At 38.0% G+C, this 14,836-nt stretch overlaps 1 protein-coding gene across 1 annotated transcript in view; it reads right to left on the reverse strand.

The window, feature by feature from the left end:
• aqr (aquarius intron-binding spliceosomal factor) overlaps positions 1-13,282 on the reverse strand; it is a 53,714-nt gene extending 40,432 nt beyond the window's left edge. Inside the window, exons 1-15 of the mRNA XM_088925593.1 lie at positions 13,167-13,282; positions 12,565-12,644; positions 12,317-12,373; positions 11,839-11,879; positions 11,388-11,423; positions 11,170-11,290; positions 10,683-10,823; positions 8,832-8,900; positions 8,058-8,158; positions 7,605-7,681; positions 5,727-5,791; positions 5,440-5,556; positions 4,586-4,699; positions 4,361-4,464; positions 542-644 (exon numbers count right to left, since the gene is read on the reverse strand). Coding sequence (XP_088781719.1) covers positions 542-644; positions 4,361-4,464; positions 4,586-4,699; positions 5,440-5,556; positions 5,727-5,791; positions 7,605-7,681; positions 8,058-8,158; positions 8,832-8,900; positions 10,683-10,823; positions 11,170-11,290; positions 11,388-11,423; positions 11,839-11,879; positions 12,317-12,373; positions 12,565-12,639 — 1,221 coding nt within the window. The 5' untranslated portion in view covers positions 12,640-12,644; positions 13,167-13,282. The remainder of the gene's footprint in view (positions 1-541; positions 645-4,360; positions 4,465-4,585; positions 4,700-5,439; positions 5,557-5,726; positions 5,792-7,604; positions 7,682-8,057; positions 8,159-8,831; positions 8,901-10,682; positions 10,824-11,169; positions 11,291-11,387; positions 11,424-11,838; positions 11,880-12,316; positions 12,374-12,564; positions 12,645-13,166) is intronic.
• Positions 13,283-14,836: the final 1,554 nt, after the last annotated feature.

Raw genomic sequence — 14,836 nt, forward strand, 5'->3', positions numbered from 1 at the left:
CACAGACACCCAGTTTTAATGATGCCATGTATTAACCTCCTACGCTGCCTGTCTCATCATCGGTCAAGTTGGCTCAAACAAAACCAGGGGATAATTACGGTGTGATGCAGATAAACAGTTTGAAAAAGCCCAAGTATGTAATTAAACATGATTAAATGGGTCTGCATTTTAATTTGGACACAAACAATGATGAGCTTCTAATAATTCTGTCCAAGGTCTGTTAAAAACATTGAAAAAATGTTTGCAGACTAACACAAAGCCCTCCGATTATTGATAAATGTATATATGCTTGAATATCTAAGCAGAGACATATGGAAACAAATGTTTTTACCCTCCCTTTCACTGGTCTAAAAAATGTTTTAACTTCATGCATTAAATTAACATCAAAAAATAAAGGTCAGGTGATAATCACAATGTATACATCCACATATGATGTTAGAAACATATAAAGGAAAAGAACATTAAGTTAATCGCTTATCCTGGTATACCGTTACAGGTAATTTTGTTTCCCCCCAACACACATTTAATTTAAACCACCTACCAGCAGCTCTAGGAGCATTTCCTTTTCATAGGTTGTGTTCTCTCCTTCAGGGAGTGCTGGCAAAAGACAGAGGTAGGATGCCACCCGGTGGAGTGTGTTGGGACTGAAAATGTAAAAATCCATAAAAAACATTCCTCACTAAGCAAAAAAGGTCATTAAAAATGCTTTCTGCATATTTAGCAATGTATAAACCAATCACTTCAGGATTAACAAATAAAACATCACAGCAAATGTCTAAACTTTACAACATAGTGTGGCAACACTATCTGCAGAATCCCTTTGAGGTTTTGATGTATTGGTAGGATTACACATCGGAATGGAATAATTAACTGTGTTTCAATATAATACTAAATTTTCATTGAACGGAAATACCTAATCAAAGCTTGTAATATCTTAACAGGTCAAAAACAAATTGTTTGGCTTGAACAGACTGCTTTGTTCCCAGCCTGAACAGACAGCACCTCTGTAAGGGCTTGCAGTCTCATAGTTTTAATGTTTTGACAAATCATCACAGATGATGGGGGCAATGAAGAAACAGCATGGTCCTTCCCAAGGTGATTATCACTTTCTAATTTTTTGCCGAGGAGCAAGCACATCCTTTCACTCACTCGGATGTGTGAATCACATGAGGTACTGCTGTCCCCACTGACAGCTTCAGACTGAATTCGAGAGGTCAGCAGACTCAGTTCAGACCCGACTTTTAAACTTGTTCATGAAAATTGTCACTGGAAACACCACAGCAATGACCTCGTCTGTTCACAACCCTGCTTATCAACTGATAATGGTAGCTTGCTTTACACAAGCCGATTTTGTAAACACAAGCACTAAAACAAAGAGATCAGACAGTGGAGAACCCACGGCAAAAGACTACCAGCTGTTTAATGGAAATATCAGCTGTTTGTGGTTGCAGAAGCCTTGTTACAGACTGCCTAGCAGAATGCTTCTATCCAATAATGGGTGAGCAGTATTGAAATGTACAGTTCAAGTAGGGACCCGGGTCAGCATATATTGGCTGCAAAGGAACAGGTAAAGGCTCATTTTATGAAAAAAAAACAATGTTTCCGCTTCAGGTGTGAGGGAAAGAGGGAAAGTAGCAAATAAATAAGGAATAGGAGAACAAAAGACTGAGAAGAAGATGAGCCTGTCGATGAGAGAAGGAAGAAAGTTTAATCCAGGTTTCAGGATAATTTACATCCAAAACCTAAATTATCTTTTACATAAATGTTTATTTGCATTTGACATAAAGCTTTAGTTTCCTTTAACAGTTGACATTTAGCTTATTTGTATTCTAATTTTTATACAGCATTATATGAGCACAAGAAAAGTCTATCCCCAATTAACACTAGACTAAATTTAGCATACCAGAGACACCTGGCACAGAGAGAGCAGAAGAAGAGCCAGGTTCTCTAACATTAAGCACTGTATATTGATCAACTGCCGTCTGAGCTGGTGACGAAATCTCATAGCACACCCAGTTAAATTGCCACACAGACTGCAGGCAGGTTTCAGATCCTAACCTGATATACGGGATAGACACTGAGGGGACAGGTAGCACATTCAACAGCAGGTGAATGACATTAGAGAGGAAAGACATAGATATAGGTCACTTCAGCTCATCACAAGATGTCAAGCTGTGTGTCAGAGACTGAAATATTCATCCAGAACTAAGGATCCCATTTTCAGGAGATGCAGTGGTATGATTTTCTTAGGTAAAATCTCAGCTTGAAGAAATCACTGCTGCATCTTAATTTATGGGTCAGAACTGCAATGAAAAAGAACCATTGCAATGTTGCAACATTTTGTGTTGGTGTTTCAGGCATTTGAGGATTTTCTCAACATTACTGAACCAAAACCAAACAGGCTGGATGGGCCAAATGGCACGGTCTTGTTTGCAAACCTCTCATGCTCAATCTACTGTATGATAGAGGTGGGAATCTCTAGGCACCTCGTGATTCAATTCGATTTCGATTCAGAGTGCCACAATGCGATTCTAAATCGATTCTCAATGCATCTCGATTTTTTTTTATATACATGATGATTTTGTATTTCTAACTGTGTGACTGGAGTATGTAAGACACGAGCTGCCATTCATCAGTGATGTAGTGCGCGGTTATAGTGATATAGGATTCTGTTGCAATGGACATCCACACATCACAGGTTATTGCCACCCTAATTGCTTTCTTAAATGATTCCAAAACTTGAGTTTTGGAGTCGTTGTAGAGCGTTGGTATTGCCGTTTCACTAAAGTGACGCCGAGACGGTATGTTGTACCTCGGCTCCAGTGTTTACAACATTAAGCGAAAGCCCCTTTCCGAACTATGTGGAAGCTTTGACACTTGCTCAAGGGCTCTCTGATCGGCAGCAACAAGGACAGGCTGTTTTTCCTCCAACTCCGGATGGAGACGTGAAATGTGATTTCGCATGTTCATCGTATTCCTGAAATATTTAATCTGACACAGCTTGCATACTGCATGGCTCTTATCCAGTTCATTTTTTCCTATTACTTCATAAAATCCAAAATGTGCCCATACAGCGGCTTTCCAAGTGGCTGGAGTTTGTCCATCTTCACAAAGCGGTTAGCTTAGCTTTGTTCATATGTAACCATGGAGCATTTCTTTACGTTTCGCCACGCAATTAGTTTCATCTTAAGCTAAAAAAACTAAACTATTATTATTTACTCAATTTGTCCTTTACTTCACGTTGTAGTGTTCTTATCTGAAATTATCAGAACTGTGCATAATTAAAAAAAAGATAGATTATGGAGTTTTGTGCATTGATGCAGAATCGTACAAGAGAGAATCATGATGCATCTAGGAATCAATTTTTTTCCCACCCCTACTGTATGATCACATATCATATATTTGCGACTCACAGCCTTACTTCTAACTGATCAGCAGTTTCTCACTTAACAGTGTCAACAGAATCCCGTCATACAAATAACAGACCTTTGCAATACTATATCTCAATTACAGAATTTCACATCTTGAAACTTTTACTTGCAAAGTCTCATACCAAATATGACATTTACACCTATTAAGACATTAGCTGACTTTCAGGTTGCTGGAGGATTTTTTTCCAAGTAAAAAAAAAATAGATTAATTTAATATTACGTGCGCTATATTTGTGTCTGTTGTTTGGTAAAATTCAATTTAATTTTTTAGACCAACCCACTTATATCACTTTCAGTATATGAAAGTGCTCATCCATAACTGACACATATCTTGAGCGAAGACCAGAACTGGCTATTTGCAGCATAAACGGCATTGCATTTAAATTCAGAATACCACCAGAGCTCTATGAAAATGAAGCCTTTACTCCCTTTCAAATTCTGAAAACCTCTCATCAGCACTAAAATCATTTAAAAAAAATCTCTGACAAAGGAAGGGTTCTCTGAGCAAAAACAAGCACAAAAAGAAACTAGTTTTGATTTTTCTTTCACCTGGGGTGTTTATTATTGCTTTCAATAAACATCATAAAAAAGTAAAATATTTTTATTTCTCTGCTTTAAAGGGACCAACTCTAAGCATTTCTATTAGTTTTCATTCAAAACCACATAAACTGATCTAATATTGGCTTTAGTATTTCCAATTTTCAAGTTCAGCTGAATCTCAATACTATACAATACACATAAATTACTACCAAAAGGCTTGAAGTTAGAGACTTGTGTACTGTTAACAAGAAATATTTCTACACTGAAAAGGAAAGAAAAAAGTGGAAAAAGATTTACCAAGAGGGTTATTCATTTCAGTCCATTATAAAATGCAACCTAAGGATTTGCAATACAATCTGTGCTGAAAAATTAAAGGGTAAAATATTTACCTCAGATAGCCAAATTGTTTTATGAGAGATTCACGAGTGTCCACTGCTGCCACATTGGATAAGGCAAAGTCGTGAAGTTCTGGAAAGTGAGCAAAGGCCGCCCGCTGAAAAATGTAAAAAACAGACTTTCTATAGGCACTGTACACCACTATTTAGGAAATTGTTATTTTTTGGTGATTTCAGCCATTTACTAAATAAAAAAAAAATAATACGCATCACTTTTACCTGCAGAGATGTGATTTTGTCATAGTGCAAAGTTGTCATCTCATTCTCTGTTAACGCGTTCCCTGTTTGGTCATTGATTTCAAACCCTGTGTAGAACTTCAACATGTCCAGAAGCTACAGGCAAACATAGTAGTAAAGATATAATAAAAACTGAATGATGCCATTTCCAAATGCACAAAGCATAAAAAACCTAAATGTGAACTTATGATAATTATGGATCATTTTGTTTGATTTCAGTAGCTATGAAATATTTTTAAGTAGGTAGTTCTCTCAGCATGCGTAGGTTGCAAAGGAACTAAAAGGTTTATTTCACGCTGAAAAGGAGAGACACGAAGTTTCGCCTGTGAAGCCTTCTTCTCTTCTTCACATAAGAGAAACGCTGCATCTCTTTGCTTTTAAGCATGAAATAAACCTTACTACTATGAAATATTGATGACAGAATAAATACAACATCCAGTCCCTTATGAATTTAATCAACCATTTTAAACACAGAATGATTACATGTTAGAAGTAAAAGAAGTACTTGTATAATATTTAGATTACCAGTCATAACAGCAGCTTGAACACGCAATGGAAGTTAACTAATAAAACTGCCGCACTGGTCAGGAAATACCAAATGAGGACACTTGAATCCTTGGAAACGGTATTGTTCATTCTTCTTCAATGAGTCCACAGATCCTCTAATATTTATGCACTTTAAAGAGTAATGTTATTCTCTTGCATAACATGCTAAAGGCACTTTTGAAGAGGTTTTATTCCTGATATTTTACATTACTGAAATGATTGTACTGTTACAAGAAGTGTGATATATACTGTTTACACTGCATATTTAGTGTTTCACTGTGTTCTCTCACCTGACAGAAAAGATGCCCTTCCCTTTCTCTTTGAGAGAGACTGGACAGGTAACAGTGGACAACAAGATGGGAATCATCCAGAACTGTATTAAACCAGCGACGAGTGGGGAGCAAAGCCTGTTTTTAAAAAACAAAAACAAATTACCCCATTTACAGCTTGTACAGTGTTCCAAACTAACCAGTTCAAGAACCGTAAAATTAGAGTAAGGTCTTAAAACACAGGCAATACTTCTCAGAGAAGTCTAATTAGAACACAAAAGTTTCCACTCCAAGGAAACAGCTCCTACCTCCAAATCAATCATCAGTTCTATGAACCTTTCACAGTAATGCACCTTTTCCATGGAGACAGGACCTAAAATAGGGAGAATGCACAGGTCAGTATGCCTAATCTAAAAAACATAAACCTATAGGGGACACGATGTCAACATGAATGAGAGAAGAAAAATGAAATAAAAAAAACCCTTTGACATGCAAGCACAAAACAAGCATGAGCTCTCAGCAGCGCTGCACTGTGTCCTCTGAATCACAGCTCTGTCAGCCTGCAAAGTAACCTCCACTTGGAGACGTTACATACTGTATTTCAGGCCTGCGTTCTCTCACACTCAGTGTGGTATTCTGAAGCCCGACGAGGTGAGTGGTCGCCCCCCAGGGAGAGCAGCTGACAAAAGAAATTACAGTTTTCAGCCAGCAGGGTGTCTCAGCACACTGGAGTGCTGCTCTCAGTTTGTCAGCCCTCTTCAGTCTACAGTGCAGCAAAGTCTAAGGTTTGGCAAGTAGCCTTAAACCTGCAATTAGAGTGAAGCAATAGAAGGATCCTACACAGGTCTATTCTTGGCGTGTATGGGAGGCAGTGCGGGGGACATGTCAGGCAAAGTTAAAGCAGAGTGCATGTATATGGAGAGTCTTCAATGGCTGCCAGCAGTGTTCTGGGGAGCATGTGGCTGTAGCAGGCTGGGCTGTTTTTAAAAAGAAGTTGCTATTCCTATCCTAAGGGGCAAATATTCTTAGAGATAAAAGATTTGCTTTTGCAAATGCAAACTGCACAAAACCCTTGGCTGAAAAAGAGATGATCTGCACATTATAGATGTCGTGGGTACACAAGCATCATTCCCAAATGGAATTGTGGAAATCTGTCAGCTCTTTAAAGTGGAATATTAAATTCTAAACTATTTTTTATTATTTTGCCATGTACTTGTTTTCAAAGGCAAAAGCACCAGTAGTCTAATTTTTCAAAAATCACTATAGAGTTTAAGGGTGTTACAGCACATTCAGTCTCACTTCACTGGTTGGATATGGGTCCAAAGAATGCTGAGCCTGTCCTGGATCTCAGTGCACTTTCATTTTTTGAAACTGTCAATTACATTACTGGTTTTACATAATAAAAGGGACCCAAATAATTTGCCACTTATGAGCAGCACCCACCTGCACCAGCATCCACAGAACAGATCAGTTAAGGAAGGTGGAAACTGATGCTCCACATGAATTAAGGGAGAACTTTAGGAATGCAGGAATGTGCAAGAAAATGGGGTTAACACCCCTACACTTAAAATCAGCGTCATGAGATATAACGTACCTTATCATGTTGGGAAATGTGCAGAATTTCAGGACGTTTAACTAACTCCAGAATTAACCAACTCCACAGTGAGGCAAACCTGCCTTATAACAGTCTATAAAGAGTGTGAGAGCTCTCTTTGCTAGATGAATATTATCTTAGAAGCAGTAAATGACAATGTAGTACAGCAGTGAAAACTCTTAAAACACATTTTGCCTGTTATATACAGCAACTGCAGTGTTTTCTTCCTGCGTCACTTTAAGATGATAATTCAGGACTTATGATGTTATGTAAATTCATATTGGACATTAAGATGGACTGAACTGCCACCAATCCTACAATTAAATATTCAATCAAAATTAAGAAATGCAAAAAGGCAATGTACAGGAGTAGTGGGGGTCCTGGACTTGGAACTGGAAGGTTGTGGGTTCAAATCCAAAGTGCTGCATTGCCTCTGTACCCAAAATGCTCCAGAAAAATCTCCAATTACACAGATGGGTACAAACTGAAGTCACTGGATAGAAACATCAGCTCTTTAACATTAATAAAAAAGTGAAAGTCCTCCTTCAATTAAAATACTAATTGCTCTGTATGAGAAAAGAAGAATAAACACCTGATGGAGGAATGGACATCAGGACTCCAAGGAATTTTCTGAGAAGTAATGACAGAAATGTTCTCTCTTTATTAGCCCTGGAAGAAATAAACAAAGACTCTACATTATGAGCACTTTTTAATTATAACTGACAGAGAGCTACCATCAAATATTTAGTTAAGTGAAAGAGTTAACAACCCTTTCAAAGTGTTAAATACAATATAGAGCAGATATCTATCAATTCACAGAAGTGAAACAACACAGTCTAATTAAATGACTCAAAAGGACCTGGACAGATCCTAAATAAACATCAAAGGCTCAAAAGTATTACAGAAAATACGCCATCATCACACTATGATCCTTCTGAATTTATCCACAAAAATACTGAGTCAATTATTTTCCTGATCAAAATCAGCATTCACTTATACTGTACACAGAGAGGTAACCAAGTATCCAAAGGGTAAAAATTCTTACTGCTCCTTGGATTTCTCATCCATTTTGTCATAACTCTTCTTAATCAGATTCCAAAATTTCTGCAGTTTAGGTGCTTTCTTCATCTCGTGTTCAAGCCGTGACTAAAACAATTAAAAATTCAAAAATGTGAAATGTAATGAAATTAACATTTTGTCCTAAATTCTGACTATGAAGTTTACATTACAAAAACGCAATATTGCCTTTGAACTGTTGGGAAGTACTCATAGATACATTTATAAAACATATATACAGCATATTACAGAGACAAACTGCCTTTATCAACAAAACCTACCAGTCTGTAACATTTCTGAACTATAATCAAGTTTTCTGAAAGGACCTATAAAAGACCGTTATAAAATACAGCCCATCTAGCACTTCTGAACTATAATCAAGTTTCCTGAAAGGATCTATAAAAATACAGTTATAAAATACAGTCCATGGAACCCTGTGCTAAATCTCACAGGATCCATATCAATCATCTGTTCGAAAACTAACTGGAGCTTCTGAACAGTCAGCAAGTACAGGGGAAACCATGTTTCTCATTTCCTCCTGACTTCTTTCTGTATGGAGCACCATTCATCCTTGAGTAAAAGCACTCAGAAATTTAAAGTCAGTCCTTCAAAGTGTTCATTACAATAAATGTTCTGGTTTAACAAGTGAAACTGCAAGTGTGATTTGTATTTCATCCATCCATCTACTTCACTGGCCTATGTTAAATGTCATATTCTATATATTTCACAGTGCAGTGTTACTGGATTCTTAGAAAGAGCTTACCGGTAGAAGACAAACCCACATGGGAAGAGAGATCAGCTGCTGTACCTGTTCTCTGATCAAGTCTACTTCCTGTCAGATAGAAGAAATATAAGTTATGCCTGTGGTATACTGTATGTAGTGAAACAGGGACACATCACTTATATTTGGCCATCACTTAAGTACTAAACAAAGAGAAAACACTGCAAACCAGAAGTCAGAGTGTATCCCTGAGCAACAGCCTTGCTCTCCCTCTGGACTGGACAGCAGCCCACGGCAGGGCCATGGAGAAGGGGGCGATTATACCAACAAAACACGTCTTTTTGGTAGGTGGGAGGAAACTAAAGCTCCCTGTGCTGGAGCTGTGAAGCTGCTGAGGTGCAGCAGCACCATCAAGTTTTACATGGTCAGTAACTTCAAATTCCTTGGCGTCCTTATCACCGAGGACTTCACATGGTCTCTCAACGCCACCTGTCCGATCAAGAAAGTGCAACAGCGCCTGTACTTCCTAAGACAGTTGCAGAAGGCTAAGATATGTTCCCAGATCCTCACTAACTTTTAGCATTTCGCTATACCATATACCTGTATATGAGTATAATGACAAACTTGAACTTGAACATGCCATCCACACTTGAACACATGAAGTAACAGTCATACACACGTGCTGAATAATAAAACGAACAAAAATCATTCAAATACTTGCTCCTCATTCAAATAGTAGAAATGTTAAAAGCTTCATTGATGGTCAATATAACTGCATTAATTTATATTAACTTATATACAGCCAGCAGCCATATCACCCTGCAACTCATATCCATATCAACTGGCAACCCACTGAAGCTAAGGAGGTGTGAGCCTGGTCAGTACCTGGATGGGAGACCTCCTGGGAAAAACTAAGGTTGCTGCTGGAAGAGGTGTTAGTGGGGCAAGCAGGGGGCGCTCACCCTGCTGTCTATGTGGGTCCTAATGCCTCAGTATAGTGACGGGGACACTATACTGTAAACAGGCGCCGTCCTTCGGATGAGATGTAAAACCGAGGTCCTGACTCTCTGTGGTCATTAAAAATCCCAGGGCGCCTCTCAAAAAGAGTAGGGGTGTAACCCCGGCATCCTGGCCAAATTTCCCATTGGCCCTTACCAATCATGGCCTCCTAATAATCCCCATCTATGAATTGGCTACATTACTATGCTATCCTCCCCACTGATAGCTGGTGTGTGGTGAGCGTTCTGGCGCCCTATGGCTGCCGTCGCATCATCCAGGTGGATGCTGCACACTGGTGGTGGTGGAGGGGAGTCCCCATTACCTGTAAAGCGCTTTGAGTGGAGTGTCCAGAAAAGCGCTATATAAGTGTAAACAATTATTATTATTATTATTATTACTATTATTATTAACTTTGATGGTAGGATGTGCTATTTAAAAAAAAAAGAAAACCAAATAGCTCCCTTCCACCACCTAGTGGTCAGAAGTTACAAACAGCTACACATCTATTCATTTTCAGTCTTATCCATTTTCTAACTGCTTTATCCAATACAGGGTCACGAGAGCCGGAGCCTATCCTGGCCAGCAACGGGCACAAATCAGGACATACCCTGCACAGGACACCAACCTTGGCAGGGCACACACAGAGACGAACAGAGACCAGACAAACCAGGGCCAATTTTCCTTGCCAGTATGTCTTTGGACTGTGAGTGGAAACTGAAGCAGCTGGAGGAAACGCGGGAACACAGGGAGAACATACAAACTCGATGCAGAGAGCACCCCAGGTCCAGAATTGAACCCAGGGCCCCGGCGCTGCAAGGCAGCAATGCTAACCACTGTGCCACCATGCCAACCGTCATTTGACCTCATATGACTTAAAAAAAAATCTTAATTTACCAGGCTGTTAAAACAGTGATCCAAAAAGAGCAGAAGTACAGTCTGTTGTCGCAATGACAAATCGCCTTCTTCCCCAGCTAATGATGCTTCCAAGACACACTTGAAAAAATATGGAAAGTGTTCTGGCTGCTTCTTAAAAACCTGGGAAAGAACAGCAAAATGGAAACATTAATTACACAGGACTTAATCATATACCATTAAGATTAAGGCTAAAATATTAAAAGAACAAACTCTATTTTATTTAGACAATAAACATGCCTAGCCATGAATTTTGTTCAAACCATACCAGAAATTTAACAAACTGTTCCCTAATATTACACATGCACTCAAAGAAGAGTAACACCTAATTGGCTATAACCGAATTAATGGCATGATGATAGACTACACCACAACAATATAAAAATGATTAAAATTATTTAAAAAAATAATATATACATCTACATTTTAGAAAAAAAAGGCACCTACACAGAAAAACTAGATTTCTTACCTCCCATGCTGGTACATTTTCTCTGAACTTTTCATTAACAATACAGCAGATAGACATTAAATATGCATGACTGGATACTTCAGGGGTATAATTCACCCACAGGTAATTTTCCAGATACTGACTGAAAGAATAACAACAAACCAAAGGTTAGTAATAGCACATTAAAAAACCCTTTTACAATGAAAATCAAATTTACAAGAATAACAATAGAAAGTTACCTAAACTCCAGCAGCATGATTTTTCTAATAGCAAACCTAAAAGAATAAGGAAAGAGTTCATGTGAAAGACATATTAGGTATCAATGTAAGTGACCAAACTGATTGACTTGTGTTGTGTGGTGTTCTAGGTAATCAGTGCTATGACAAAAGACTCCCACAATATCACTGGCTAAAGATGACCAGTTTAAACAGAGAACAGGAGACACTTCTCTACTCAAATTCCTTCAAAGAAAAGACTTAATGAGAGCATTGGATTAATTAGCTAATAATAACCAAATGGGGGCTTTTCATTTGTAACAGTTCTCATGTTTCTATGATTCCAGCAATATGCGATTGTTCTGTATGCATACAGTAAATTTCTCCACCCGTACTGTCCTTCAAAATTTCAAGGAGCCAGTCTCAGTGGCATGTTGCTGTGTCATCGATGTTAGATTTCTGAAGGCTTACTCACTTAGATTTCAGAATTTCTTTCTGATACACATCTTCCAAAACCTGGAAAATGACAAAAAAAACAATACATCGGCATACATAAGTAAACCGAAACTTTGAAAATCAGACTGAAAATGTGCAAAAATCAAAAACCATTGACTTCATGACTGCACTGGGACAGGGGTTCTCAGGTTTTTTATCCCCGCTGCGGTGCCTCTTAACAAGCATTTTCATTTTAATAACCACCAATTTAAAAATCTCAAAGCACAAACAATACAAAATGTAACATTTTTATCAGGGCTGCAGGCCACAAAAAACCTCCAATTTTGCCTCCCGATTCTGTTGGTTAAAGAAGCAAAACTCATGATTATGTAAGACTGCTGACTTTATACACCATTGTGATGTTTCAGAAAATAAACTGTGATATGCATCTAGAAATCCCTTGGAGAACCTCGAGTTCTGCCAGATGAGAGTCAGGGTGTTAAAGAGCAGTTGATTACCTTTGGATCAAAGGGCAGTTTCTTTTTGACATGAGGGGCCCAATACTTATTTGCCAACTGAAAGAAAAAATAAAAATGAGTTAGTGTTCGAGGCAAAGGCATGGTGGTGTTAAATGAGTATATAGTCCTTCGTTTCTTGATGAAGTATAAAAACTGAAAGAAAAAACACGCTGTCAAAACGTTGTGGTGGGAAAAAAACAGATTTTCTTTGTACCATTTTTTCAAAAAGAAATTTAAAGAAACGGTACCTGTGTCACATATTCAGCGTTGATTTGCGATACAGAAGGTGCAGAAGCCTTCTTCACTTGAGCAACTTTCTCCATGTTTTCTTTAAATTAAAAAAAAAAACACGTCACTCTCCATTCTCCAGTAGTCAATATCTATTTAAATATAATACAGATCTCCTCAACTGCGAAAGTCATTAAAGTGGCGAAACTTCAACGCAAAACAAGCGAAATAAAATTTTGTCAATTTAATCCAAGACTATACAATTCGGAGACTTACTTCAATGCATAAACTTTCTGTGAAACGAAAACATCAAACTGAAATTCCAGTATTCCGCGACTTAGATCGAACATCTAACATCAGTATCTTTACTACATGTAATAAAGTATGAAAAAGCGTACACCACTATCACTGTAATATCGACTACAGTACAGGTCTGAATTCGACCACAAAATTTCTAATATACTGGCCAGTTTTCATTCTTCGGAAACAGTGACGTTTATAAATACTGGTAGCCAAGCTTCTTAATCGGTTCACCCAATTTTTAACTAATCTGTAAAGTAATAATTCTATCAAAGCAAAAGACGCGATGTTTAAAACTACTATAAAAAGAGAAGAAACCAACCCGATCTCTTCTTTTCAATTCTTTATTTCTTCTTCGTTTCAAAACCAGTGATGCCTTAGTGTACGCATGCACATAGTCAAACAAAATTCAACGCGCTTTCTGCGACAAAGTTCCTGTGCCGCACTTTCATGTGCCCCCCCAGAAATGTGCAATGAAAAGAATAGTTCCTAGTTTGAGGGTGCTCTTTACTGTTACACAAAAATTGAAGGTATATTAAATGTTTTAAACGATTAGAAATGGCTCTAAAAATATAAATCCAATTCGATATATAATTGTACTGTAGACTTACATATTGTGCAATGTTTGAATCCTTATATAAATGTGATGTAGCTTATAAAAAATTGTTTTTTTCCGAGACATTTTGATATATTCTGTATTTTAGCGTGAGAGAAAACGGTGTTTTTTTATTACATTAATCGTGTTAAATCAGTAAAACAAACAGAAATACAAACCGATAAGCAGTTACGTTGTGCAATAGATGAAAAAAAAACATCCCATGTGTTTCTGAATGACGCAACAGTGCTTTCTCCTCATTGTAGCAAATCCATCAGTAGCAAATTCCTTTTTCTTTTTCCCTTTATCAAATCTAGCTTTCTCTTTTCAGAACATTGATCTTGGATCTAAAGAAACAGGTCTTTCGACAAAGAAACAAGAACATATATACTGATGGAAAAAAGAAACGCAACATTTTCTGGAATTAGAATACTATAGTTATAGTTTATGTACTTTCACAAAAAGTTGTCAATTTGTTTTAAACCCTCTGAGAAGCAATACAGCTTGTGCAGTGAGGCATTGCAACTTGCCAATCACACTAAAGTTCGTTAGGTGCACTTTTACCCAACGAGGTCCAGGTGGAACAATGCTTGATCAAGTCAACTTAAAAATGCCTTAATTGAAAGCTTAGGTCACTGCAAGAAAAACTTAGCCACACTTGGTCAGTTTTCTGTGCATTACATAATGCCTCAAATGTCACCAGAAGCAAGGAGAGGACCATTGGCATGCAGCAAACCAGCAGGACAGATGACTGTCCAAGATCTGGTCGCCCTCCAGTGACCACACCAGAGCAGGACCGACACATCAGACTGGTCCATCTGAGAGATCGTTTCAGATCTGCCACCCGTACTGCTGATGAATCTGGTGGCAGACACAATGCCCACATCAGTGACAGGACAGTGAGGCTCCATGCTGCTGGCATCCTGTATCCTGCAGTTCAACTTTTTCACACCAACACTGTACAGTGTTATTGGCATCCTTAAGGGACAAATGTGTCCACTCCTGGCCCTAGGGGGGTAAATCTGTAGATTTTCATTGCAACCCAGCTTTTTTAAAGTGAAAGAGCTGCTTCTAATAGCTCTTCAAGTGCTGTTGCTTTAAAGAGACCTAGAAATTATACAGACACCTGGTTTTTAGCAGCAGGACTGGATGACCCTGTACTAACACTACTGTTGAATAGTTATCTTCTCAGAAGTATAATGGCTATTCAGCAACTTTTCCTAGTTGAAAGACGTACTCCACATTAACGTGTATGAGAAATATGTATTCTGTGTTTAGAGAGAATTAGCTGTCTATGAACAGTCTTGTAATTTGGCATTTCAGAATATCTACGACATTACAGTTAACATTGAGCAAAATAATACAGTTATAGTATGATACTATTGAAAACCTTCTTC

The sequence above is a fragment of the Atractosteus spatula genome, chromosome 9 (genome assembly GCF_055471065.1).
Source record: "Atractosteus spatula isolate fAtrSpa1 chromosome 9, fAtrSpa1.hap1, whole genome shotgun sequence".
NCBI lineage: Eukaryota > Metazoa > Chordata > Actinopteri > Semionotiformes > Lepisosteidae > Atractosteus > Atractosteus spatula.